Below are 24,845 nucleotides of genomic sequence, written 5' to 3' on the forward strand. Positions count from 1 at the left end.
ATCGCTGCCAAAGGTTCTTCAACAAAGCACTGATTAAAGGGTCTGAATACTTATGTTAATGTGATCGTTTTTGGAAAAATGTATACACTTGCAAAAAGGACTAAAAACCTGTTTTTGCTTTGTCATTATGGGGTACTGTGAGTAGATTGATTAAAGAAAAAAAATATCAATTTAAGAAAAAGGCTACGCGTCTGACTATTCTATCCAGCATAAAACACAAGGCAAATTATTATTTCCCATTCATTTATTTTCTTTAGACTTACACAATACATGTGACATAAATATGCCTTCAAGGTGGAGGCAACTGATTCTAACACACACACACACACACACACACATTCTGTCTCACACAACACAAAAACAACATCAAAATATCACACACACACACACACACACACACACAACATTCTGTCTCACACAACAGAAAAACAACATCAAAATATCCACAGAGAGAAGTAAGAACACAAAATACCATCTAAGAGGCATTGAGAGGAAGAGGGCCTCAACCTCCTGAAATAAACAAGGTGCCTCTGTCCCTTTACCCCTGTGTACGTTCCCATTTTTGTCAACCATCTATTGGTGGTGGTCAGCCACACCTGGGAGATGAAGTAACACTCCACGTGTTTCAGCTAGTAGTTAAGTACAAGTGTAGTACTTGATTGGGGTCCACTGATTATTGTCTGTAACCAGGGCTGTAGTCGTGTGCTCTTCATGGATGACAAGGGGCTGAAGGGAGAGGAGGAGAACATCCATACGATGGGGTCACGGATGATGGTATTGCTAATGGTAATAGATTTGGTAAAAATGAATTCTGAGAAAACTGAGAAAAAATATATTCCATTACTGCCTTGTACATAACAATATGGTGAAATTAAAAGAGCATGGTTGAAATAAAGGGGTCGACCATCGTGTTGGAATGTGGAGGAATGACTGAGGTTTGACTGTCACTGGCCTAAGTAGACATTCACAAACAGGGGCCAGAGAGCACTGGGGGTAGGAGGGGATAGAGGTGAGAGCTCAGTCCTCCAGGGTACGGAAGGCATTCTGCATGTCCTCCAGCAGCTGAGAGTAGTCTGCTTTTATTTTGGCCTCGCCCTCCTTCACTGGATCCTGAAACAACAGGTACACAGAGACACTGAGGCTAGGAGACACAATGACACCCCAAGACAAAGTCCCACAGTGGATGTACAAAGGCCAGAGTTGGTAGAGTGATTGAGGAAGTTGATTTTGAATGCAGATGAACATGGATAAAGGGGCTGAACAAGCATGTACCTTGAACTTCATAGAGCTGAGTCTGTAGAGGATCTCTCCCATGTGCTCCCGGATCATGGACCAGGTGATCTTGTTGTCACTCTGAGCCGTGGTCTCCACAGCATGTCGCGCCAAGTCATAGAACGCAATTGTGTTGGAAAGGATGCCCACCGTTTTGTAGAAAGGGCAGAACCTTCGGGAAAAGGGCAAAAAATGTAATGAATTAACCAATATGGGCTTAATAACCGATGATTAAGTCCTTTTAGCATGTTTATGACACAGATGAACGTGTGCCAGAGTGTGTATTCACCTGTCATACGGAGTATAGCCATTCTGCTGCAGGAAGTCATCCTTGAGTAGTTTAGCAACCTCCAATGTGATCTTGTCAGTCTCAGCGAGAGATGCCTGTTGTTAAGTTGACATGGGGGACAGCAATAAGTGCCTAGTGCGTGCATACACATGCCAACCATCAACCTAGGCAGTATATCAACCCATAACCCTTCCTCACATGAGCTCAGCCTCACCTTGCCTACAAGCTGTACAATCTCAGCCAAATCCTCCTCCTCCTGCAGGATCTCCTTGGCCTTGGTGCGAAGCGGCACAAACTCAGGGAAGTGCTTGTCGTAGTACTCGTCCAGCGCCCGCGTGTACTTGCTGTAGCTGATCAGCCAGTTGACCGAGGGGAAATGCTTTCTCTGAGCCAGCTTCTTATCTAGACCCCAGAACACCTGAGAGATGGAGAAAGAGACAGAGAGAAGATAAAAACAGGAATGAGGAGTAGGAAGAGTAAAGGTTTGAATTGTTGAAACTTAAAATTGTCAATAAAATTGTAATATATATATACACACAATTGAGGCATTACCTGTACAATACCCAGTGTAGCTGAAGTAACAGGATCCGAGAAGTCTCCACCAGGGGGAGACACACTAGGGGAAATAACACCAGGCCAAGTTATTCAGACACCAGTCTACCATCACTGTATCATACATTCCAAGGTGAAGAATACATGGTTCAGGTAGCTTGTGTTGCAGGACTGGTACAGAACCTGTCTGACCCTTAGTGTCAGGAGGTATGGGGGGTGATAGAGGTTCCCCCTGCTGGTAGAATGATATAGTACTCACGCTCCAACAATGCTGACGCTGCCCTCTCTCTCTGGGTTACCCAGGCACTTAACCCTGCCAGCACGCTCATAGAAGGAGGCCAGTCTGGCTCCCAGGTAGGCAGGGTACCCGCTGTCTGTGCACAAACAGCACACAGAGCTCTGACTGGCTCAAAATGGCAGACATGTTGCTGTGATAGAGCATGTTTTTTTTATACTATTGTTATTGGCTCATTGTACTCACCAGCAGGCATCTCAGCCAATCGCCCCGAGATCTCCCTGAGAGCCTCGGCCCACCGGGAGGTGGAGTCGGCCATCATGCTGACGTTGTAGCCCATGTCTCTGAAGTACTCAGACAGAGTGATTCCTGCAGTGGCACAAAGTAGATGCAGTCAGAATCAGAGGCACAGAATTCCAGTCACCACAAGGTTATGAGAATGAGTGGTGACTGGTGGCTAATCCCCCCCACATTGCAGACCAAAAGATATACAACTACCAACAACAATGATGATTCAAAACAGCCGACACCAGCTTTATAGGTTGCCATCTGTAATGTGATCGCCTGGTACCTGTGTAAATAGAGGCCTCTCTAGCAGCGACAGGCATGTTGGAAGTATTGGCCACTAGAGCTGTTCTCTTCATGATACTTTCAACCTTTCCATCCACTTCCATTGTAAGCTATGGAGCAGGGAGGAATAACATTAGTCAGACTGAAAACACATCACAAACTGGTGATCGGCTATGCCAGACACCAAAGTAGTGTAATTCACTGAACTCATTAACATGTCAATGATTAGAACTTGACACACGGACTATCACTAACCTCAGGGAAATCTCTCAACACTTCAGACATCTCATTTCCACGCTCTCCACAGCCCACATAGATGATGACATCACTGTTGGAATACTTGGACAGGGACTGTGAGATCACTGTCTTGCCACAACCGAAGGCTCCTGGGATAGCAGTAGTACCACCCTGGACACACCTGTGAGCACAGACAAACACAGAGCCAGAAGTAGGTGACTTGTCAGAGGCTTAAGTAAAGGTCAGGATGAAAGGATATGAAGTGGGAATGGGTCAGTAGAAAAAAGGAAAAGAAAGTAGAGATATGTATACTCACGGGAAGAGGGCATCCAACACTCTCTGGCCAGTGAGCAGGGGGTGATTGGCAGGTAGCTTCTCTGTGACCGGGCGAATCTGTCGCACTGGCCAGACCTGGATCATGGTAAACTTCTCTTTCAAACCCTCAAACTCCAGTTCCAGCACCACATCCTGCCAAAACACACTAAATTTACCAAACAACAGAGACAAGACAATGGCATTGTGCCATACAGCTGTAAAGATGTTAGTAGGTGGAGGGTGCCTCACATTTAGGGCTGTGACGATACCAGTATGGCAATATTTTTTCCCCTGCCAAACATTAAACACGAAGCAGACCAATTTCTTTGGTCCTTTAAAAACCTGCTATATGTAAAATATTGTGTACTATAGTTTGGAAAATACATAAATGGGACTCCGGATGACAACATAATGATGTTTGTTTCAACGTTAGGGCTGTTTTCATAAATAAATGAATCCCGCTTTGTGTTTTGTTTCCTTGCCACGATACTAACGAGGACATTAACCTCATCCCGTCAGTTGAGGATGCCTGGTCATTCTTTAAGAGTAACTTCCTCACCATATTAGATAAGCATGCTCCGTTCAAAAAATGCAGAACTAAGAACAGATACAGCCCTTGGTTCACCCCAGACCTGACTGCCCTCGACCAGCACAAAAACATCCTGTGGCGGACTGCAATAGCATCGAACAGTCCCCGCGATATGCAACTGTTCAGGGAAGTCAGGAACCAATACACACAGTCAGTCAGGAAAGCTAAGGCCAGCTTCTTCAGGCAGAAGTTTGCATCCTGTAGCTCCAACTCCAAAAAGTTCTGGGACACTGTGAAGTCCATGGAGAACAAGAGCACCACCTCCCAGCTGTCCACTGCACTGAGGCTAGGGAACACGGTCACCACCAACAAATCCATGATTATCGAAAACTTCAACAAGCATTTCTCAACGGCTGGCCATGCCTTCCGCCTGGCTACCCCTACCTCGGCCAACAGCTCCGGCCCCCCCGCAGCTCCTCGCCAAAGCCTCTCCAGGTTCTCCTTTACCCAAATCCAGATAGCAGATGTTCTGAAAGAGCTGCAAAACCTGGACCCGTATAAATCAGCTGGGCTTGACAATCTGGACCCTCTATTTCTGAAACTATCCGCCGCCATTGTCGCAACCCCTATTACCAGCCTGTTCAACCTCTCTTTCATATCGTCTGAGATCCCCAAGGATTGGAAAGCTGCAGCAGTCATCCCCCTCTTCAAAGGGGGAGACACCCTGGACCCAAACTGTTACAGACCTATATCCATTCTGCCCTGCCTATCTAAGGTCTTCGAAAGACAAGTCAACAAACAGGTCACTGACCATCTCGAATCCCACCGTAACTTCTCCGCTATGCAATCTGGTTTCCGAGCCGGTCACGGGTACACCTCAGCCACACTCAAGGTACTAAACGACATCATAACCGCCATCGATAAAAGACAGTACTGTGCAGCCGTCTTAATCGACCTTGCCAAGGCTTTCGACTCTGTCAATCACCATATTCTTATCGGCAGACTCAGTAGCCTCGGTTTTTCGGATGACTGCCTTGTCTGGTTCACCAATTACTTTGCAGACAGAGTTCAGTGTGTTAAATCGGAGGTCATGTTGTCCGGTCCTCTGGCAGTCTCTATGGGGGTGCCACAGGGTTCAATTCTCGGGCCGACTCTTTTCTCTGTGTATATCAACTATGTTGCTCTTGCTGCGGGCGATTCCCTGATCCACCTCTACGCAGACGACACCATTCTATACACTTTCGGCCAGTCATTGGACACTGTGATATCTAACCTCCAATCGAGCTTCAATGCCATACAACACTCCTTCCGTGGCCTCCAACTGCTCTTAAACGCTAGTAAAACCAAATGCATGCTTTTCAACCGATCGCTGCCTGCACCCGCTTGCCCGACTAGGATCACCACACTGGATGGTTCCGACCTTGAATATGTGGACACCTATAAGTACCTAGGTGTCTGGCTAGACTGCAAACTCTCCTTCCAGACCCATATCAAACATCTCCAATCGAAAATCAAATCAAGAGTCGGCTTTCTATTCCGTAACAAAGCCTCCTTCACTCACGCTGCCAAGCTTACCCTAGTAAAACTGACTATCCTACCGATCCTCGACTTCGGCGATGTCATCTACAAAATTGCTTCCAACACTCTTCTCAGCAAACTGGATGCAGTTTAGCACAGTGCCATCCGTTTTGTCACTAAAGCACCTTATACTACCCACCACTGCGACTTGTATGCTCTAGTCGGCTGGCCCTCGCTACATATTCGTCGCCAGACCCACTGGCTCCAGGTCATCTACAAGGCCATGCTAGGCAAAGCTCCGCCTTATCTCAGCTCACTGGTCACGATGGCAACACCCATCCGTAGCACGCGCTCCAGCAGGTGTATCTCATTGATCATCCCTAAAGCCAACACCTCATTCGGCCGCCTTTCGTTCCAGTACTCTGCTGCCTGTGACTGGAACGAATTGCAAAAATTGCTGAAGTTGGAGACTTTTATCTCCCTCACCAACTTCAAACATCAGCTATCTGAGCAGCTAACCGATCGCTGCAGCTGTACATAATCTATTGGTAAATAGCCCACCCATTTTCACCTACCTCATCCCCACAGTTTTTATTTATTTACTTTTCTGCTCTTTTGCACACCAATATCTCTACCTGTACATGATCATCTGATCATTTATCACTCCAGTGTTAATCTGCAATATTGTAATTATTCCCCTACCTCCTCATGCCTTTTGCACACATTGTATATAGACTTCCCTTTTTTTCTCTACTGTGTTATTGACTTGTTAATTGTTTACTCCATGTGTAACTCTGTGTTGTCTGTTCACACTGCTATGCTTCATCTTGGCCAGGTCGCAGTTGCAAATGAGAACCTGTTCTCAACTAGCCTACCTGGTTAAATAAAGGTTAAATAAATAAAAAATATATTTTTAAAAAATCACGATACTGGTATCGTCCCGGCTCTACTCACATTGACATCATAGTTTCCAGGTGGGGCCACATAGGTGACAGTGCCTCTGCTCCGGGGAGGCAGCATCAACTTGTGTTTGATCAGCGAGTTCTCAAAGACCGTGCCGTATATATCCCCACCTGTTATGTGACTGCCAGTCTGAGGCAGAGATGGACAGGGGGGAGAGAACATAATATGTAGATTCAGGAGATGGATCATATTTCAGTGGAGACACATACAAACACACCTTGCTTACACACTCACAAGGAAATACATTGTTATCTTACTCTAAGACTCTGGCCAGGTGTAAACTCCCACTTGAGGTCACGGTTGAGGGCTCCAATGTTGACTCCTCTAGGGATGTAAATGCTTTGAGTGAGGTCATTGATGTCTTTGAGGGGCCGCTGGATGCCATCAAAAATGGACCCCATGATTCCAGGACCCAACTCTACAGACAGGGGCTTACCTGTCCGAAGGACAGGGTCTCCGACAGACACACCAGCTGTGACGTACGTTCAGGAAAAAGAACCATATAGCCTAGTAATATGCCAGACAAGGGGATAGGCTAGAATACATCAGAATGGAAGTACACAAAAGTAAGTGAACCGTCAACAGTTACTGAAGGTGGGAGTAACTGTATGTCTAGTTGAGAAGGTATGACTGGAAAGGATACAGGTCTCCTCGTAGACCTGAATGGTTGCCATGTCTCCCTCCAGCCTGATGATCTCTCCCACCAGCTCACTGTGACCCACACGCACCAGCTCGTACATGGCCGCTCCTGCCATGGCAGTGGCCGTCACCACTGTTGATTAAGCAGGTTAGACAAAGAACAGATGACAGAAAACATGTTATTGAAAAATAGCAGGCAGTCTGGCTTACATGAACAAGTTGAAATATATATTTTTGCCATACTGGAAATGAGCAGGCTGAATTGAGCAGGTGCTATAGCATGTGCTGAAAGCATTGTTAGCTCACTGAACTAAAGCCATAGGCACAGGCATCAGAGTTATCACTCCCAGGCCAGAGCCTGGGATCCTTGATATGAACTGCAGACACTGACCTGGACCAGAAACTCCGTGCACATATCCAAACTCGCTTTCCCGCTCTTCATCACGGATCTTAGGAAGCTTGGAAGTGTCCATCCTTGAGTGTGTGTGTGTGTGTGTCTGCAAAGAGTAAGGAGAGGAAAAACAGAGATCAATCATGCGACACTCCACTATGACGACACGTGAAAGACATGAGACTAGTTATATATTGATAAACTGTTTCAATAACTTAAATTACTTAATGGAATGAAAATAATTCACCATAACCACACAGAATCATCACATTTCATTCATTGGTACAGTGACATGTAAGCTTGCTCAGTGATTATACCTGGAGAGTTTCGATACCATCTGCTTGGTAAAAGCAGGAGAAAAACAACAAGCTATGAAGCTAGCTAACTAGTCGCTACAGACCATAATACAACTACAAAAGTTCTGAAATACAATCTTAGTTTGTTGTTTATTACACAAACAAGCAAATCATACTAGCTAGATAGAGCTAAACTAATCGTAGTCAGGCAGGTGACAATGACAGAACGGAAATGTAACAACAGCTAACGTTAGCTAATCTGCGTGGTTTATCATAATGTATTAGCCAGTTGCAATGAATTGACAATAACGTTATATTGGATTCATATGATTCCGGTTGATTACCTTCTCTTAGTATTCAATAGTCCAGGGCCCTTCAGAAATTTCTGTCGGATTAGGAGACTGATCAGCTGACAGGATCAAGACTACTTTGGGAAACAATCACCATTGTGGCTCGGAGGCCCGAGATTACATTAGAAAATACGATCTCTGGGAGTCAAAATGGCGTAACAGCGCAACAGTTTCCTTCCTCTTTCGGCTCGTTTAGCTCGAATGCGGCGGCGGCTGCATTCCAATATCATTGATGTGATTTCCTCGTCTCCTTTTCTCAATGACAAAGTTTACTTAGACACTCAGTCAAAATCAAGCTATTGCTTTGATGTAGCAACACAGTCGAATAATATCCAATCACTTAGCCCATGTTGGCTGTGATAGGCCTATTGAAGCAGAACATTGGAAAAATAAACTTGGAAGATCTATTAGCCGAATAAACTGCCCAGTTAAGATTTTAAAATTAAATTGGCCTAACTATGCTGGGCTATTTAATCAGCAAAATAGGCTACATATCTACATATATATTCATGTGCCCATACAGTCTGTACGGAATAGTCTAAAATTAGTGTGTCCCATGACACAAATTATGGAGAGAACAGATCCACAGAGCAGAACCAACTCATGTTATGATGCATCACATGGCGTGAATCCAATGGTAAGCCTGCGCGTTCATTTTACATAGCGTACCTATAGCTCCCTGTATGATTGTATTAGCCTATTCTAGATGTGTCTAGTTGCGCTTTCGAAATAGGAACAAGCGCTGCGGTCATAACTTTTGATCAGTTTAACTAGCCTAGTTGTCATGGGATATAGGCCTAGCCTATGTGACATTGATCCTAGCCTATTGCAGAAAGGGTGGTGATTGAGCCACGTATGTTATATGTCATTTATAATATTTTAGGATTTATTTCCAGGTTATTCTTTTGTAATAACAAAAAATACCGACACGGGATTCGTCTCTTCAGTTGGAACGGGATGAGGACCGTGCGTTTTGCTGTTGGGGCTTTTATCAGTCTGATTTTCCAAGTGGGCATGACACAACAGAGGACGAATGGTGAATATTGCCATAGTTGGAAGGACGCGCAATCTAACTGGCGAGTGGGTTTCCATTGTCCGGAGGGCCACGATCAAAGAGAAGCGGTGATCTGTTGTGGAACGTGTGAGCTGCGCTACTGTTGCGCGCTCATAGGAGCAAGACTGGATCAGGGTAACTGCAACAACCACGAGCAAGTTCGACAGCTTGGCACGTCTGATGACGAGAACGATGCCAAGAATGCAGGTAAATTGTATCTTTGGCTACAGAAATAGGAACAAATACTTGATCAATTATTATTTTTCATTAAGGCTCAATGTGCTGGCTATATAATGCCTTTTTAGGCATAGCTACCTATTCATTGATAACACACACAGTGAGATTCCTTATAAATGGTATTTAGGAATGAGAAAGCCTAATGCAGTGTGTGCTTGAATCCAACCCACCAAATGTGCCTTAAAGTGTGGCCTCATGTCTAAGCATTTATTCTATTCTTGAACATGCAGTTAGTCTACTCCTCACATCACGAGCATCATGTTAAGACTTGATCTGCTGCCAAGGATCTTACAATGAACCGTTTTTTTTGTGTGTTTCATGTGTTGCACAGTTTAATACTTTTCTTGGAATATGAACACATCCCCAGCTTTTTAAGGTCATCGTTAAAATGTCTTTCTTTCCTTTCCACTCAATCAATCCATCCACTTCTCCCCTGCCCTCTTTATTTTTGTGTTTTCTTTTCACTCTGTAGTACCTGTCTATGTCCCCTTTGTGATCGTGGGCTCTGTTTTTCTGGCCTTTATCTTTCTGGGCTCCATGGTGGCCATGGGTGTCTGTCTGAGTCGTAAACAGGAGATCTCCCAAAGCCCAGAAGGTGCTGCTGGGCCCCAGGGTGGGAGTGGAGAGCAGCAGCAGGAGGCTGTACCCATGACTGTGAGTACAGGGACGTCCTGTGGTTCCACCTCATCTCTCTACCCTCCCAATGCCAGCCAAGCCTGTCCAACTGGATCCACACGTGTCCACCAAACCTTAAAGAGGCAGGAAACTCCCACCAGCCCACAACCCTCCATGGTCCAACCTTTTACCATGCACCCCTCCATGGTGTTTTCCAGCCTGGTTCACCCCTCCATGCTTCATCATTCCATAATGCATCCTTATATGGCTCAAATGCCTACTCTGTATACCTCACAAGGGGAAAGCCGTCATCTCCCATCTCCCTGCCCTCCATCCAGCTATACCAGCACTAAACCCAGGCACACTGAAGTGATCATATAATTTGTGGCTGTGACTTTGAAAGACTCCAGTATGGAGTATTTGGGTATTCAAATAGAAAAATATTAATAAGCCCAGGAAATGGAATGTAAATGTGTGGCAGCCAGTTTAGACGAATAAAAATGTTTAGGAGAATAATTGCAATTGGTCAGTTAACAATAATTCAATGATTCATATTTTATTATTCCTTAAAATGTATAGTGTTTCTTTGTAAATATTCTGAACTCATTTCTACAATTTACACATTCAATTGCTGGACTTTGTCTGATGTTTTTTGTTGTTGTCCATAATATAGTTATATTAGCCCTACTGTTATGTATTACTGATGCAAAAGCTACACTACGCACATAACCCTGTCACATAATAATAATAGTAATAATTGGGTGGGGACATATATTTTGTCCTATTTCACACATGTACAAGTTGAAGAGTTGGACATAGCACCATGATTTAGATGACATGATACTGTATCATGATATCATGACACCATCATTAACCACAATTTTATCTAAAACATTCCTCAATGCGATCTCTATACATGAACAGAATTTACTCTGGTGGCTGCAGAGTTTATCATCAGGCCTTTCACAACTTTGGTTTTAGAAGTGGGGGGGGGGGGGACATTTAAAAAATGTATTCAGTCGGATAAACACTCGAAGAAGCCTACCCGATCGCTCAGAGCGGTCCGCATGGTCCGGAAGCACACTGTTGCCTCGTTTTGCAGCACATTCGAATGATAAAACTGTGAGGGGGGACAAAAATGCAATTCAGAATGTGGGGAGGACATGTCCCCCCCGTCCCCCGTGAAAGTTGTGCCCCTGGCCTTTCTGCAGCCACAGCCTCGCAACAGGTGTGTTGAAGTTTGCACTGATTGCTTTGCTGGCCATGGTGCTGAATGTTTGTGCGGCTAGTTGTATCTCGTGCCAACTTTGGCTTTTACAATTGAAGTTAAAACACAGTTCTTACATTTTTACTTCCCATTTTAAGAAACGTTTTGATCCATAATTCCATGTGTCCATCTGTAGCATCTATCTTCAGCAGTATCTTATTATGGAGATCATTTTAGGCTTAGGCAATCAGACAGAATCAGAATCATGTTAATTGTCATAGAATAAGAAAATCTTAGCATAGCTCACAAATAACATGCACAACGCATATAGAAAACACAGCAGGAAACAAGCTATAGTCAGACATAAGTAGTAGCAGGAAGCTACCCATAGCAGGAAGCTGCATGGAATTGCTAATGAAGCAAACTTGACTACCACAAGAGAAACTGAAGGATCATTTGGGGGTAATAGTGGTATAGGCCTAGCTATAATCATCACAGAAAAACACTAAGTGATAAATGGAGAATACGTGTTATAGTGTCTGGGGGCTCAGTGTCATGAATAGCCCAATAGAAATGGCATTAGTGACTGGGGGTGTACATGGGTGCAGTGATAGCGATGTGTGAAAACATTGGGATAAACAGTGGCATTGTCATTGAGGGTAAATACTGTATTATTGTTAATAGGGTTTAGCTATTGAAATTACAGGAGCACCAATATGTTACTCTGCCGTTTAGTTCTTATTAAGGCCTTTCCCTTGCATTAGATCATGCATTAGCGCACAGTGATCTACAGACCTCCAATGACGTCACAGCAGCAATAATCACTGTGTGTTTTAGAGTCAATTTATGCTTGATCTGAAAATGTGGTTGGAGGTGCTGCATGGATGGTGTGACGCAATTACTGAGCCTCCAGATGCATGCGGAGGCCACATTCAGCTCCTTACTGCATCGTCGTGTGCCGCCCAAATTTTGTAACAATGCGGAGGGCTCGGTATAGCTTCGCATTGACATGATTGGTTGATGGTAGGTCAGGGCGGGAGGTCCTGTACTCACTTCCTTGACAACAGCTCCGCTCAACAGCGCTGCAATGCTCCGCGAAGCACAAGAAGTATGAATGTCCTCACTTCTGCAGAGGCCGTTTCACCGTAAACGCTGCAAAGCCTATGCAGCAGTCAGAATGCCCATGCAGCGCCTTTAAACTCCCAGAACTCCAACCCACTTCCACGGTCCAGATACCATCTGTCAGGATGGGCTAATCTGAAAGGGGATTCTATAAAACACACCAGTTCGATACAGCTAAACCGAAAGTTACTTTTCGTAGCAGGTTGGGAGATCATTTTCGCTAACCCTGTCCCTAACCTTAACCTTCTGCGTAACTTCTCCTAACCTGCTATGAAAAAGTAACTTCTGGTCATAGCTGTATCAAAGTGGCATGTTTTTGGGGAATCTCAATCTGAAAGGGTGGTGTTTATGCCCACACACCATAAGGTTGTATCTGGCTACAAATGCACATGTCCCCCCCCCCATCCCCAGTGGCTGGGACCAACGCTGCTATGGCCCCATGGTTCTTCTGATAGACAGAATCCAGCTGGACTAGAGAGAATGAGAAACCGAACGGAGACAGAGAAAGGCATCCTTAGGTAATCACTTACCTCTGTGCAATATGGAATTGCACTGGTTATATCAATTTGTTAGCAGGATAAGAGTTTAATAGACTATAACACTGATCATGCAATCTAAAAGATAAAAAATCTACCTTGTAATCACAAATTGTTATCCGACTGTGGAATTCCATCCTCAAGAATCAAAAATCACAAAACTCACTAATCGTGACTATTGTTTTCTCATGTAGGCCTAGTTGAAATTCACTATTTGTAGAGCTGCCAGACAAAAATGCTTGAATGTGCCAAAAAACAAAATCATTGGCCTAAAAGTAAGAAAATTAGGTCGTTTGACAACGGGGCGTGACCGTTGTGGTGGTAGGATGCCCGCTGTTAGGTGGGGTCAAACGGTCACCCCCTGGTTGAATCCATTCTCCTTTGAAACAATTCATTGACAATCCGAAAGTGGTCATATCTTCGAAGACATATTTTTTTTGTGTTTATTTATACATTTCAGAATAACTGGGCTAAACCAGTCACAAAGTCCTAATAATGCAATTTATGTAATGTAAGCTTGTGTTCTAAAATAGGGATTCTCGTCATCATCTCGAAAACGCACTCATGTCGCGCTGTCAAACTGCCCATGGTTGTCACGATGGATGTTTTTGGCGATCCTGATTGGACGACACAACTAAATCTGCTAATTAAATCTCTGAGCCTGGATGCTGATTTGTGCGGGAGATTGCTCCTCACAGAAAGAATCCTGGGGAGATGCGGGGACAGGATGGCAACTCTACGGGTGGACTGCAGCTGAATACTAAAAGGACACATTTGGTGAGCGTCCCGTCTTTATCATATATCTATATCTTCCCTCCTTTGTTATGTCTGTTTGTGTATTATATGTAGGCTACTACAATTAAGGTGCTGCTATTTAAAACCCTCGGTCACTCACGGGTCACAGACCACCGTTCTTCGGTAATAAACCGGTCCATCTGGAGTTGCAGGCACTTAATTGTTACAATCAAGATAAGGCATCACTCTAAAGTGGTTTGAAACAAACGGTGCACTGTTCCCCCAGTTGAAACAGTTGTACTTATTGGCTCCTCTAATCACCTCAGAGCATGTGGTTGAGACTACCTTGCTATTCTTGCTTGCGTAATTGGTAAATCTGTAGGATGCTTTGGATTCATGGTTTGTTGATAAATGTGTGATCGAGGTTGCCATGATGATCAAGCCCACAGGGCACAGACGTCAATTCAACGTCTATTCCACGTTCGTTCAACGTGTAAAAGAAGCTGTGTTTAAACAAAAATGGTATGGTGAGTTTAACATTGCTGAGGTTCCTCTCAGTCTTGCATGGCATGTGTCACCATTCATACCATGTTGCACAGCAAGGCCCCTAACTTTAACTGTAGCATAATCCTTACTTCAAATAAGACTCAATAATTTTTTAAACTGGGTTGTTCAAGCCCTGAATGCAGATTGGCTGACAGCTGTGATATCAGACTTTATACCATGGGTATGACAAAATATTTATTTTTACTGCTCTAATTACGTTGGTAACCAGTAATAGCAATAAGGCACCTCTGGGGTTTGTAATATATGACCAATATACCGCGTCTAAAGGCTGTACGTGTTGCATCATGCTAAGAATAGCTTTTAGCTGTGGAATATTGGCCATATACCCCCCCCCATGCCATATTGCTGAAATATAATTCCCTTATATAAGCCAAATCATAATTTATAATAGCAAATCATCAAATTATTCAACAGTTGCATTAGTAAGCTTGCCTTGAGTGAAATATAAAACCTGTGTCTCTGTGGTAACACAGGCTTTAGCTCAGTTGACTATATAGCACAATATTGAAAGAGCCCAAACTGGGTTTTGAAACCAGTTGATACTTGTTTACAAAAAGCATAGTTTGAGCCTATAGTCACTCAGGGACACCCCTTGTGATGGAGTGCTATGTGTAAATGTATGTATTTTACTGCAGTTATCGGTCTGGAAAGAAGTATTGATTGGCTGTTTCAGGGTCCAATAGAATTAATTTGCCTCTCTAAGGAATTTTCCATGAATGACATGAAAGGCTCTGGGATGAAGTAAAGAGTAGTTTGTTCCATGATAACTTGTATGTGCTCTGATGGCATTACATAAAGACGAATGGGATTTGGTTAGTAATGTAATCTGGAGAGGTTTGACTTGACTGCCTCTGTCTCACACACCATCTGGTCTGAATTGTCTGGCTGTGTCTAATGGAACATGGAGGTTATTGTCAGTGGCTGTGTTTCCCAGCAGGTGGCGTGTGTTGTGGTGTGAGGAGATGCCCCTGGTCAAGAGGAGCATAGATCCCCCGGCACCTCTGCCACGGGGCACTGCCCAAGGGGATTGGCAGTGAGCTGGAGTGCGTCACCAACAACAGTCTGTCTGCCATCATACGTCAGCTCAGTAGTCTAAGTAAGACATACCTTCCACACAGTCACCCCCCCCCCCCCCCCACCCCGTTATGTGCATTAAGTAAACACCTATCTTTTAACCAGATGTATGCATCTATGCTCCAGAATGGTGACCTAAACACCCTCATCCCGGTGTTACACTGGGAAACTGAACAATTTATGCAAATAAATTAACTTACTGCATTTAATGATTGGAATCGATATGGTAAAATACATGTTGATATTGACAGGTGTGTGTGTCCGTTGTAGTGTGGGGAGGGATGGAGAGAATTTGAGGATGAGACATCTGGCCCAAATATATCCATATTACTGTGTGTCTGTGTGGGGTGGGATTGTATGAAGTCACCGGAGATTAGAGCTTACTGTAGAGCTTAGTTTCACAGAAGCAAATAAAGGAGGCAGGGACAGAGAGAGAATCGAGACAGATTTCACAATCACTTGCTCGTCTCACCGTTGTTTGACAAATCTCAATCAATTGGTTGGTTGTCTGGAAATCTCCATCACTAAATTGCCCCTGTATGTTCAACTTTACCTCAATTTACATTTGAAGTCAGAAATTTACATACACCTTAGCCAAATACATTTAAACTCAGTTTTTCACAATTCCTGAAATTTAATCCTCGTACAAAATTCCCTGTCTTAGGTCAGTTAGGATCACCACTTTATTTTAAGAATGTGAAATGTCAGAATAATAGTAGAGAGAATCGTTTATTTCAGCTTTTATTTCTTTCATCACATTCCCAGTGGGTCAGAAGTTTACATACACTCAATTAGTATTTGGTAGCATTGCCTTTAAATTATTTAACTTGGGTCAAACGTATCAGGTGGCCTTCCACGAGCTTCCCACAATAAGTTGGGTGAATTTTGGCCCATTCCACCTGACAGAGCTGGTGTAACTGAGTCAGGTTTGTAGGCCTCCTTGCTCACACACACTTTTTCAGTTTTGCCCACAAATTATCTATGGGATTGAGGTCAGGGCTTTGTGATGGCCACTCCAATACCTTGACTTTGTTGTCCGTAAGCTATTTTGCCACAACTTTGAAAGTATGCTTGGGGTCATTGTTCATTTGGAAGACCCATTTGCGACCAAGCTTTAACTTCCTGACTGATGTCTTGAGATGTTGCGTTGATATATCCACCTAATTTTCCTTCTCATGATGCCATCTATTTTGCGAAGTGCACCAGTCCCTCCTGCAGCAATGCACCCCCACAACATGATGCTGTCACCCCCGTGTTTCACGGTTGGGATGGTGTTCTTTGGCTTGCAAGCTTTCCCCTTTTTTCCTCCAAACATAACAATGGACATTATGGCCAAACAGTTCTATTTTTGTTTCATCAGACCAGAGGACATTTCTCCAAAAAGTACGATCTTTGTCCCCATGTGCAGTTGCAAACCATAGTCTGGCTTTTTTAATGGCTGTTTTGGAGCAGTGGCTTCTTCCTTACTGAGCGGCCTTTCAGGTTCTGTCGATATAGGACTCGTTTTACTGTGGATATGGATACTTTTGTACCTGTTTCCTCCAACATCTTCACAAGGTCCTTTGCTGTTGTTCTGGGATTAACTTTCACTTTTCACACCAAAGTATGTTCACCTCTAGGAGACAGAAAGCGACGCCTTCCTGAGCGGTATAATGGCTGCGTGGTCCCATAGTGTTTATAATAGCGTACTGTCGTGTCTTTGGCTATGCCCGGATTAAGTGATATGACATGCTATTCTATAAAATAATTTCTCCATAATTAATATTACCTGATTGAGCTAATCATGTACATTTAATTAACTGGAGAGTCGCAGCACCACAAAATAATATTTATAGAGCTGTTATCTTCAGAATAAATTCTTAAAGACCTAGTAATATTTTACATCAATAGCAGTCAATATTAATCGTCATCTTAATTCAGTCTCATCTGAAAGTTGTAAATTCTTGGTTATCTGCACGAACCCTGGCTAACAAGTTGAATCAGCAACACAAAATTGGGTTTATTTATTTACTAAATACCTAACTAATCACACAGAAATACACATAATTAAATCATAACTTGATCACAAATTACATCATAAAGGAAAACGTCCCTAGCGGGCAGAACAGATATGACAGCTTGTTACACAAAAGAAAAGGGCTGGGTTTGAGTGAAAGAGCAGGAAGACTGAGGAACAAAGGGCGAAGCTGTGCTATCATAAATACAGAATCTTATGCATTCTAAATTACCGCCCATTTGGAAAAGGATAATGCAATAAATATTTACTCTGAGCTTCGCTTCGCTTCGGTAGGTTGGTGGTAGGTGGAAGGCCGTGTTGCCAAACTGAGTGCTTTGAAGAATGTCTCTGCTGGTAAATTGAATACGTTGTAGTAACGTCGTTGTTGTGGGATACTCTGTCTGTTCCTGTTGTGGGATACTCTGTCTGTTCCTTCCTAACCTGCATTTGCTGCTGCTGTTGCTAACTCAATGGCTAGGCGGTATCACTTCTGTAGTGAATAAGGGTTCAAAGTTCATACCATTCGCAACCAAAGCTCACGCTAATGTTGGCTTCGTTCTGTAGTTATTATCTGAACCATTCTGATATCGGACCGTCGTCCTCACATCCTCGGAACAGGAGGTTATATTGTCGTCAAGGCTTCATATAGGAAGGGAGATGAGGGCGTGTTTGAAAAGTTTTATAGCCCATGTCCCTTCACAGGGGCGGGCCACTGATTGAGCAGAGCCCTACCTTATAAAAACCCAAATGTCACATTTTTTAAGCTAAAATCACATTTCATCCCATCACAAATAATTTCATATTCAAACATTTACATTGAACAACAATTCCATGTGAATCCGATAACTCTGATGTGTAGACTTTCCACTGTAGAGTTTATGTCATCTTATCATTGATGAGAATATCTCAGATGACAACCGAACTGACATCATATTCATTAAGTACCACCGCATATGTTCAATTGGTCGGATTACCAGAATATAGTTAATTTCCCCCCACCTTCTGATGTTCCCAGAATCTCTATGTTAACCAAGGGTTTTGCAAATGTAACATCAGTAGGGTAGAGAGAGGAAAAGGGGGGGAAGAGGTATTTATGACTGTCATAAACCTACCCCCAGGCCAACGTCATGACAGTACTATTGTTTGTACAGATGAACATGGTACTTTCAGGCGTTTGGAAATTACTCCCAAGAATTAACCATACTTGTAGAGGTCTACAACTGTTTTTTCTGAGGTCTTGGCTGATTTCCCTATGATGTCAAGCAAAGAGGCAGTGAATTTGAAGGTATGCATTGAAATACATCCGCAGGTACATCTCCAATTGACTCAAATTATGTCAATTAGCCTATCAGAAGCTTCTAAAGCAATGACATAATTTTATGGAATTTTCCGAGCTGTTTAAAGGCACAGTCAACTTAGTGTATGTAAACATCTGACCCACTGGAATTGTGATTAAGTGAAATAATCTGTCTGTAAATAATTTTTGGAAACATTACTTGTCATGCACAAAGTAGATGTCCTAACCAACTTGCCAAAACTATAGTTTGTTAATAAGAAATTTGTGGAGTGGTTGAAAAACGAGTAATGAGTCCAACCTAAGTGTATGTAAACTTCTGACTTCAACTGTAGCTCTTTGCTCTTTTCTGTGTAGTATGAAGTGCACTTCTCCAATCATCTTGTCTGACCAGTTGGACACGGTGAAAGTCTGTAGTAAGGACTCCTCTCTGTCCTCAGGTAAACATGCAGAGGACGTCTTTGGAGAGCTGTTTAGTGAGGCTAACACCTTTTACCTGCGTGCAAATGGTCTCCAAGACCGCATCGACCACTTGGCTGTCAAGGTCACTCAGCTGGATTCCACTGTGGAAGAGGGTCAGTTGGGGTCAGGGGATAAGGGTAAAAAAAAAAATACATCTCTAATGTTGAATGAGAATAACCGACTCATTAGTTATCCTCCTTGTCTCTGGTTCTGCATGGCCCATAATCTATTATTTTCTATCTCCGTATCTTCTAATTGCTTATCTTTCTATCAATCTCACATTCTCTGTTTTGATCTCCAGTCTCTCTGCAGGACATCAACATGAGGAAGGCATTTAAGAGTTCCACAGTCCAGGACCAGCAGGTGGTGTCCAATAGCAGCTCGTCCAACCCTGTGGCAGAGATGTACAACACCAGCGACAAGCCTCCTCCTCTCAGCATCCTCTCTGCCTACAGGTTCACTGTGTGGATGCATCACAATCACCAGACAATCTTTAACCTCAAGGTTGTGACGAACAGCTAACTAGTCTCTCTTTTGACACAGAGATGACCACACTGATGGGATGAAGTTCTACACAGACCCGTCCTACTTCTTTGACCTGTGGAGAGAGAAGATGCTGCAGGACACGGAGGACAAGAGGAAGGAGAGAAGAAGACAACGGGTGAGAGCCTCTTAATATCACACTTTAAAAAGCCTCCAGTATTTTGCTTCTGAACAGCTAATTTCTTCTGAGCAACTTGTGTATACAATATCCTGTAACTCCACACCTGTTTGCAAAAGGACCCCTCTCTCTGCCTCTCTCTCTGTCTCTCTCTGCCTCTCTCTCTCTCTGCCTCTCTCTCTCTCTGTCTCTCTCTCTCTCTCTCTCAGGAGCAGAAGCGATGTGTTGATGGCACACTTCAGCGTGAGGTGAAGAAGGTTCGTAAAGCCCGAAACCGCCGTCACGAGTGGAACATGATGGCGTTCGACAAAGAGCTTCGCCCAGACCATCGCCACCCTCACTCTCTCCACCGGGGGGCATCGTCTGAGGGCTCCCTCTCCCCGGAGAGTAGGTCAGTGGTTCCATCCCCTAATTAGGACTATATTCATCTCTCCTGAGCAAAGGATTCCTTCAGTTTGTTTTCCAAATGGCATATTAAAATGTTATCATGGTAAAGAGTTAATTATGACTTTTTGTTGTCTAGATATGATCTGCCAGACTACCCAACTGCTCCAGGCCTTCCCCATGCTACATCCAACCACACCCTGGCTCACCCTTACCAGCCTGCAGACATCCATGAGTCTGTAGAGCATGAGTACCACAGCATCGGAGTCGGCTACAGAGACGGGACTCTCAACCGCCCACACCACCCCAACCCTCTGCATCACTCCACTGAGAGAATGAATGGCACTATACCGCTTCCACCTGCAGACTACAGGTATTGTTACTGTAACAATAAGAAATCTGTAATATAGATTAGTGAATCTGATTTGTTTATACTAATTGTTACCTCAAATGAAGTTCTAAAACTGAAAATCTTTTTTCTCTCAGTATAATGGAGTACTATGCCAGTTCTGGACCACCACCTCCTCCTCCCCCAGCCCCTCCTATCCCATCTGCACAGACAGCCTTTGGCTCTCCCATGGTGTCCCCCACCCCCCTTACTGGATCCTCAGGCTATTGTCCTCCCCCAATGCTATCTCCCCCAGGACCCCGTATGATTCCACCTCCCCCAGGTCCTCCACCACTACCAGTCCCTCCCGCTCCCCCCCAAGTGGCAGGACTCGGTGATTGGAAGCGACAGGACACCCAGCCTGTCACTGGCACTCGAAGTGACCTTCTGTCAGCTATTCGCATAGGTAAGTTTAGCTGTACTTAGATGTTTACCATTCTTCTGGAGACATCAGAGGTAAAAATATATATATATATATATATAAGTATTTGCACAGAAGTTCATGTTTAGACTGTGTGAATGTGTCTGTGTGGGTTTGTGTTGCTCAGGTATCCAGCTGAAGAAGGGGCAGGAGCAGCAGGAGCAGCAGGCCAAGCGGGAGCCTGTGGGGAACGACGTGGCCACCATCCTGTCCCGACGCATCGCAGTGGACTACAGCGACTCAGAGGACGACTCCGAACTGGAGGACAACGACTGGTCAGACTGACCCTCACACCGCCCCCACACGGTGACCAAATACCATGGACACATCTCTGCTCCAGCCCAACAGTCCCACAAAGGATATGATGTGCTATAGATTAGTTATGAGAGTCTCATATGCAGTATGTGGTCAGGGACACTTTTTTTACAGACCAATGACCATATTATGGTTCATAGTGATTAGTGGGCATAGGCTGAGGACCCAGTTTAGTTTTATCCATTGTGTCCAGTAGGTGAATGGACTTAAAATTAAGGCAAATTAGTTTTCTGATGAACTGAGATTCAGCTGAAATCACTCAAAGGTATGTGGACCAAATAACCATGTGGTGAATTTCCCCCTTTTTCCTACTGTACCTACAGAGCTGCCTGAGCTCTTTTCCTACTGTACCTACAGAGCTGTCTGAGCTCTTTTCCTACTGTACCTACAGAGCTGCCTGAGCTCTTTTCCTACTGTACCTACAGAGCTGCCTGAGCTCTTTTCCTACTGTACCTACAGAGCTGCCTGAGCTCTTTTCCTACTGTACCTACAGAGCTGCCTGAGCTCTTTTCCTACTGTACCTACAGAGCTGCCTGAGCTCTTTTCCTACTGTACCTACAGAGCTGCCTGAGCTCTTTTCCTACTGTACCTACAGAGCTGCCTGAGCTCTTTTCCTACTGTACCTACAGAGCTGCCTGAGCTCTTTTCCTACTGTACCTACAGAGCTGCCTGAGCTCTTTTCCTACTGTACCTACAGAGCTGCCTGAGCTCTTTTCCTACTGTACCTACAGAGCTGCCTGAGCTCTTTTCCCACTGTACCTACAGAGCTGCCTGAGCTCTTTTCCTACTGTACCTACAGAGCTGCCTGGGCTCTTGTACTCAGACAACAACACGATCATTTAGTCGAAATAAATCACCAACACTGTACTCTCAATGTCACGAATCATCATTTTTAAAATTTTAATCTGAATTTGTCATCTTCTTTTGCTTTCTCCCATGTCTGTGCCACGACCTATGTAAAGGTAAATGTGTACACTCCTGATGCATAGGACAGTTACAGTGTAGGCTCTAATTGTCTTATGCCCTTAAATGTTAACGTCAATAAAATTCCAACATACTTAGCTGATCTTCATGTGACTTCTCATCACCTCTGAAGTGTCTCTTAGTCGACCATTAGAAAGATGAGGTTCTCTCTGTAGCATATGAGACCGTCTCTGAACAGACATTCCAGCTCGACCGTGTTTAAAATGGGATGCAGTATAACCAATGACACAAATTAGGAACTGCTTGTCAATGGAAACATCTTCCTCGTCAAATGTGTTCTAGAGATGCATTTGAGATGATATGTAAGTCAGCAAGCTGACCCGTGTGGCACTGTGCTCACGTTTAACGCACCTTATACTGAACAAAAATATAAACAACAAATGTTACAGTTTATATATGGCAATTTAAATAAATTCATTAGGCCCTAATCTATGGATTTCACGTGGGAATACAGATATGCATCGGTTGGTCACAGATACCTTGATCAGGCTGCTGATTGTGGCCTGTTGTGTCATGCAGGTGAAAGAGGACCCAAAAGCGACTTAACAGAAACAGAGTTTATTTAAATCCAAAACAGGGAATAACAAAAATCCTCTAGTCTGTAGAGGGGAATAACTAGAGAAGCGGCCACAGACTGCAGGTCGCTTCGGGTAGGCGCAGGCCGTAGTTGATAGAGCCACCTGCTCACACGCAGCATCTGATGAAGGCAAAAAACACGACAGGACAGGGCGAAACGCAATCACAGCATGGTGAATACAAAACAAGGAACCGACGGGACAGGAACGGATCACAAAGGAATAAATAGGGACTCTAATCAGGGGAAAGGATCGGGAACAGGTGTGGGAAGACTAAATGATGATTAGGGGAATAGGAACAGCTGGGAGCAGGAACGGAACGATAGAGAGAAGAGAGAGCGAGAGAGTGAGAGAGGGAGGGGGAGAGAGAGGGATAGAAGGAGGGAAAGAACCAAATAAGACCAGCAGAGGGAAACGAATAGCATGGGGAGCACAGGGACAAGACATGATAATAAATGACAAACATGACATGTTGTCCCACTCTTCTTCAATGGCTGTGCGATGTTATGCTGGATATTTGCAGGAACTGGAACATGCTGTCATGTGGATACAGAGCATCCCACACATGCTCAATGGGTAACATGTCTGATGAAAATGGAAGTACTGGGACATTTTCAGCTTCCAGGATTTGTGTACAGATCCTTGTGACATGGGGCTATGCATTATCATGCTGAAACATGAGGTGATGGCGGCGGATGAATGGCACGACAAAGGGCCTCAGGATCTCATCACGGTACATCTGTGCATTCAAATTGCCATAGATAAAATGTAATTGTGTTTGTTGTCCACAGCTTATGCCTGCCCATACCATAACCCCACCATGGGAGACTGTTCACAACGACATCAACAAACCACTCACCATACATGCCATCTGCCTGGTACAGTTCAAAGTGGGATTCATCCAGCATGCCAGTGGCCATCAAAAGGTAAGCATTTGCCCACTAAAGTTGTTTACGACGCAGAACTGCAGTCAGGTGGAGACCCTGTTGAAGATGACGAGCACGCAGATGAGCTTTCCTGAGACTGTTTCTGAGAGTTCTTCGGTAGTGCAAACCCACAGTTTCATTAGCAGCCCGGGTTGCTGGTCTCAGATGATTCCACAGGTGAAGAAGTCGGATGTGGAGGTCCTGGGCTGGCGTGGTTACGTGCAGTCTGCGGTTGTGAGGCCGGTTGGACGTACTGCCAAATTCTCTAAAACAATATTGAAGGCGACATATGGTAGAGAAATTAAAATTATTTGGCAACAGCTCTGGTGGACATTCCTGCAGTCAGCATGCCAATTGCACTATCCCTCAACTTGAGACATCTGCAGCATTGTGTGATAAAATTGCACATTTAAGAGTTGCCTTTTATTGTTCCCAGCACAAGGTGCACCTGTATAACGATCATGCTGTTTTAATCAGCTTCTTGATATGCCACACCTGTTCAGGTTAATGGATTATCTTGACAAAGGAGAAGCGCTCACTAACAGGGATGTAAACAAATTTAGGCACAAAATTTGAGAGAAATAGGCTTTTTGTGTATGGACAATTTCTGGGATATTTTTATTTCAGCTCATGAAACACGGGACCAACATGTTGCGTTTGTATTTTTGTTCAGTGTAGATTGATTAATTCTTAATGTTGGCAATAATTCTAGATTTCTCGCTATCAACAAACTGCAAACGTTCGTATCATGCTGAAATGTTATGACAAACGTAACTATCAGGGAAGGATCCCCTCTATATGATGACTCCTAAATAGTTATGTACAGAATGTACATGAAGTGACTTAAAGAGAGGAAACAATTTCCTGGATCATTCGGAATGGGATTGCCCACTGCTGAAGGTACTTTGTATCTTTACTGCTGCTAGACTGAACAGGTAAACAAAGAGACAAATTAGGTCAGGAATAGACATGAATGAAGAGTGACAGTGTGAGTAGAAGACCTCAAGTAGACCACAGACAAGTCAAGGACTTCATACTGTGTGAGCTGTCTAATGTACTGACTGTATGGACAGGCTCCTATGACTGAATTCCATATGAGGCGTCAGTAGGGTTGCACATTTTGGGGAATATTCAGA

At 44.0% G+C, this 24,845-nt stretch overlaps 2 protein-coding genes and 1 pseudogene across 2 annotated transcripts; 2 read left to right on the forward strand and 1 right to left on the reverse strand.

The window, feature by feature from the left end:
* Positions 1–380: 380 nt before the first annotated feature.
* On the reverse strand, positions 381–8,335 carry LOC124007009 (V-type proton ATPase catalytic subunit A-like). The gene is made up of 15 exons (XM_046317242.1): positions 8,151–8,335; positions 7,511–7,620; positions 7,124–7,252; positions 6,738–6,952; positions 6,472–6,609; positions 3,472–3,623; positions 3,174–3,336; positions 2,920–3,028; positions 2,595–2,717; positions 2,373–2,487; positions 2,114–2,177; positions 1,776–1,979; positions 1,562–1,656; positions 1,273–1,444; positions 381–1,110 (listed from the first exon to the last, which is right to left on the reverse strand). The coding sequence occupies exons 2-15, from the start codon at positions 7,590–7,592 to the stop codon at positions 1,018–1,020; spliced, it is 1,854 nt and encodes a 617-aa protein (XP_046173198.1). The 5' UTR covers positions 7,593–7,620; positions 8,151–8,335; the 3' UTR covers positions 381–1,017.
* A 459-nt stretch (positions 8,336–8,794) lies between these two features.
* LOC124006590 (protein shisa-2 homolog) lies at positions 8,795–10,848 on the forward strand. The gene is made up of 2 exons (XM_046316622.1): positions 8,795–9,417; positions 9,920–10,848. Exons 1-2 carry the CDS (start codon positions 9,012–9,014, stop codon positions 10,441–10,443), a joined length of 930 nt encoding a protein of 309 aa, XP_046172578.1. The 5' UTR covers positions 8,795–9,011; the 3' UTR covers positions 10,444–10,848.
* Positions 10,849–15,191: 4,343 nt separating this feature from the next.
* LOC124007357 lies at positions 15,192–22,091 on the forward strand (annotated as a pseudogene).
* The last annotated feature ends 2,754 nt before the right edge of the window (positions 22,092–24,845 follow it).

Source organism: Oncorhynchus gorbuscha, linkage group LG20 (genome assembly GCF_021184085.1).
Source record: "Oncorhynchus gorbuscha isolate QuinsamMale2020 ecotype Even-year linkage group LG20, OgorEven_v1.0, whole genome shotgun sequence".
Classification (NCBI taxonomy): Eukaryota; Metazoa; Chordata; class Actinopteri; order Salmoniformes; family Salmonidae; genus Oncorhynchus; species Oncorhynchus gorbuscha.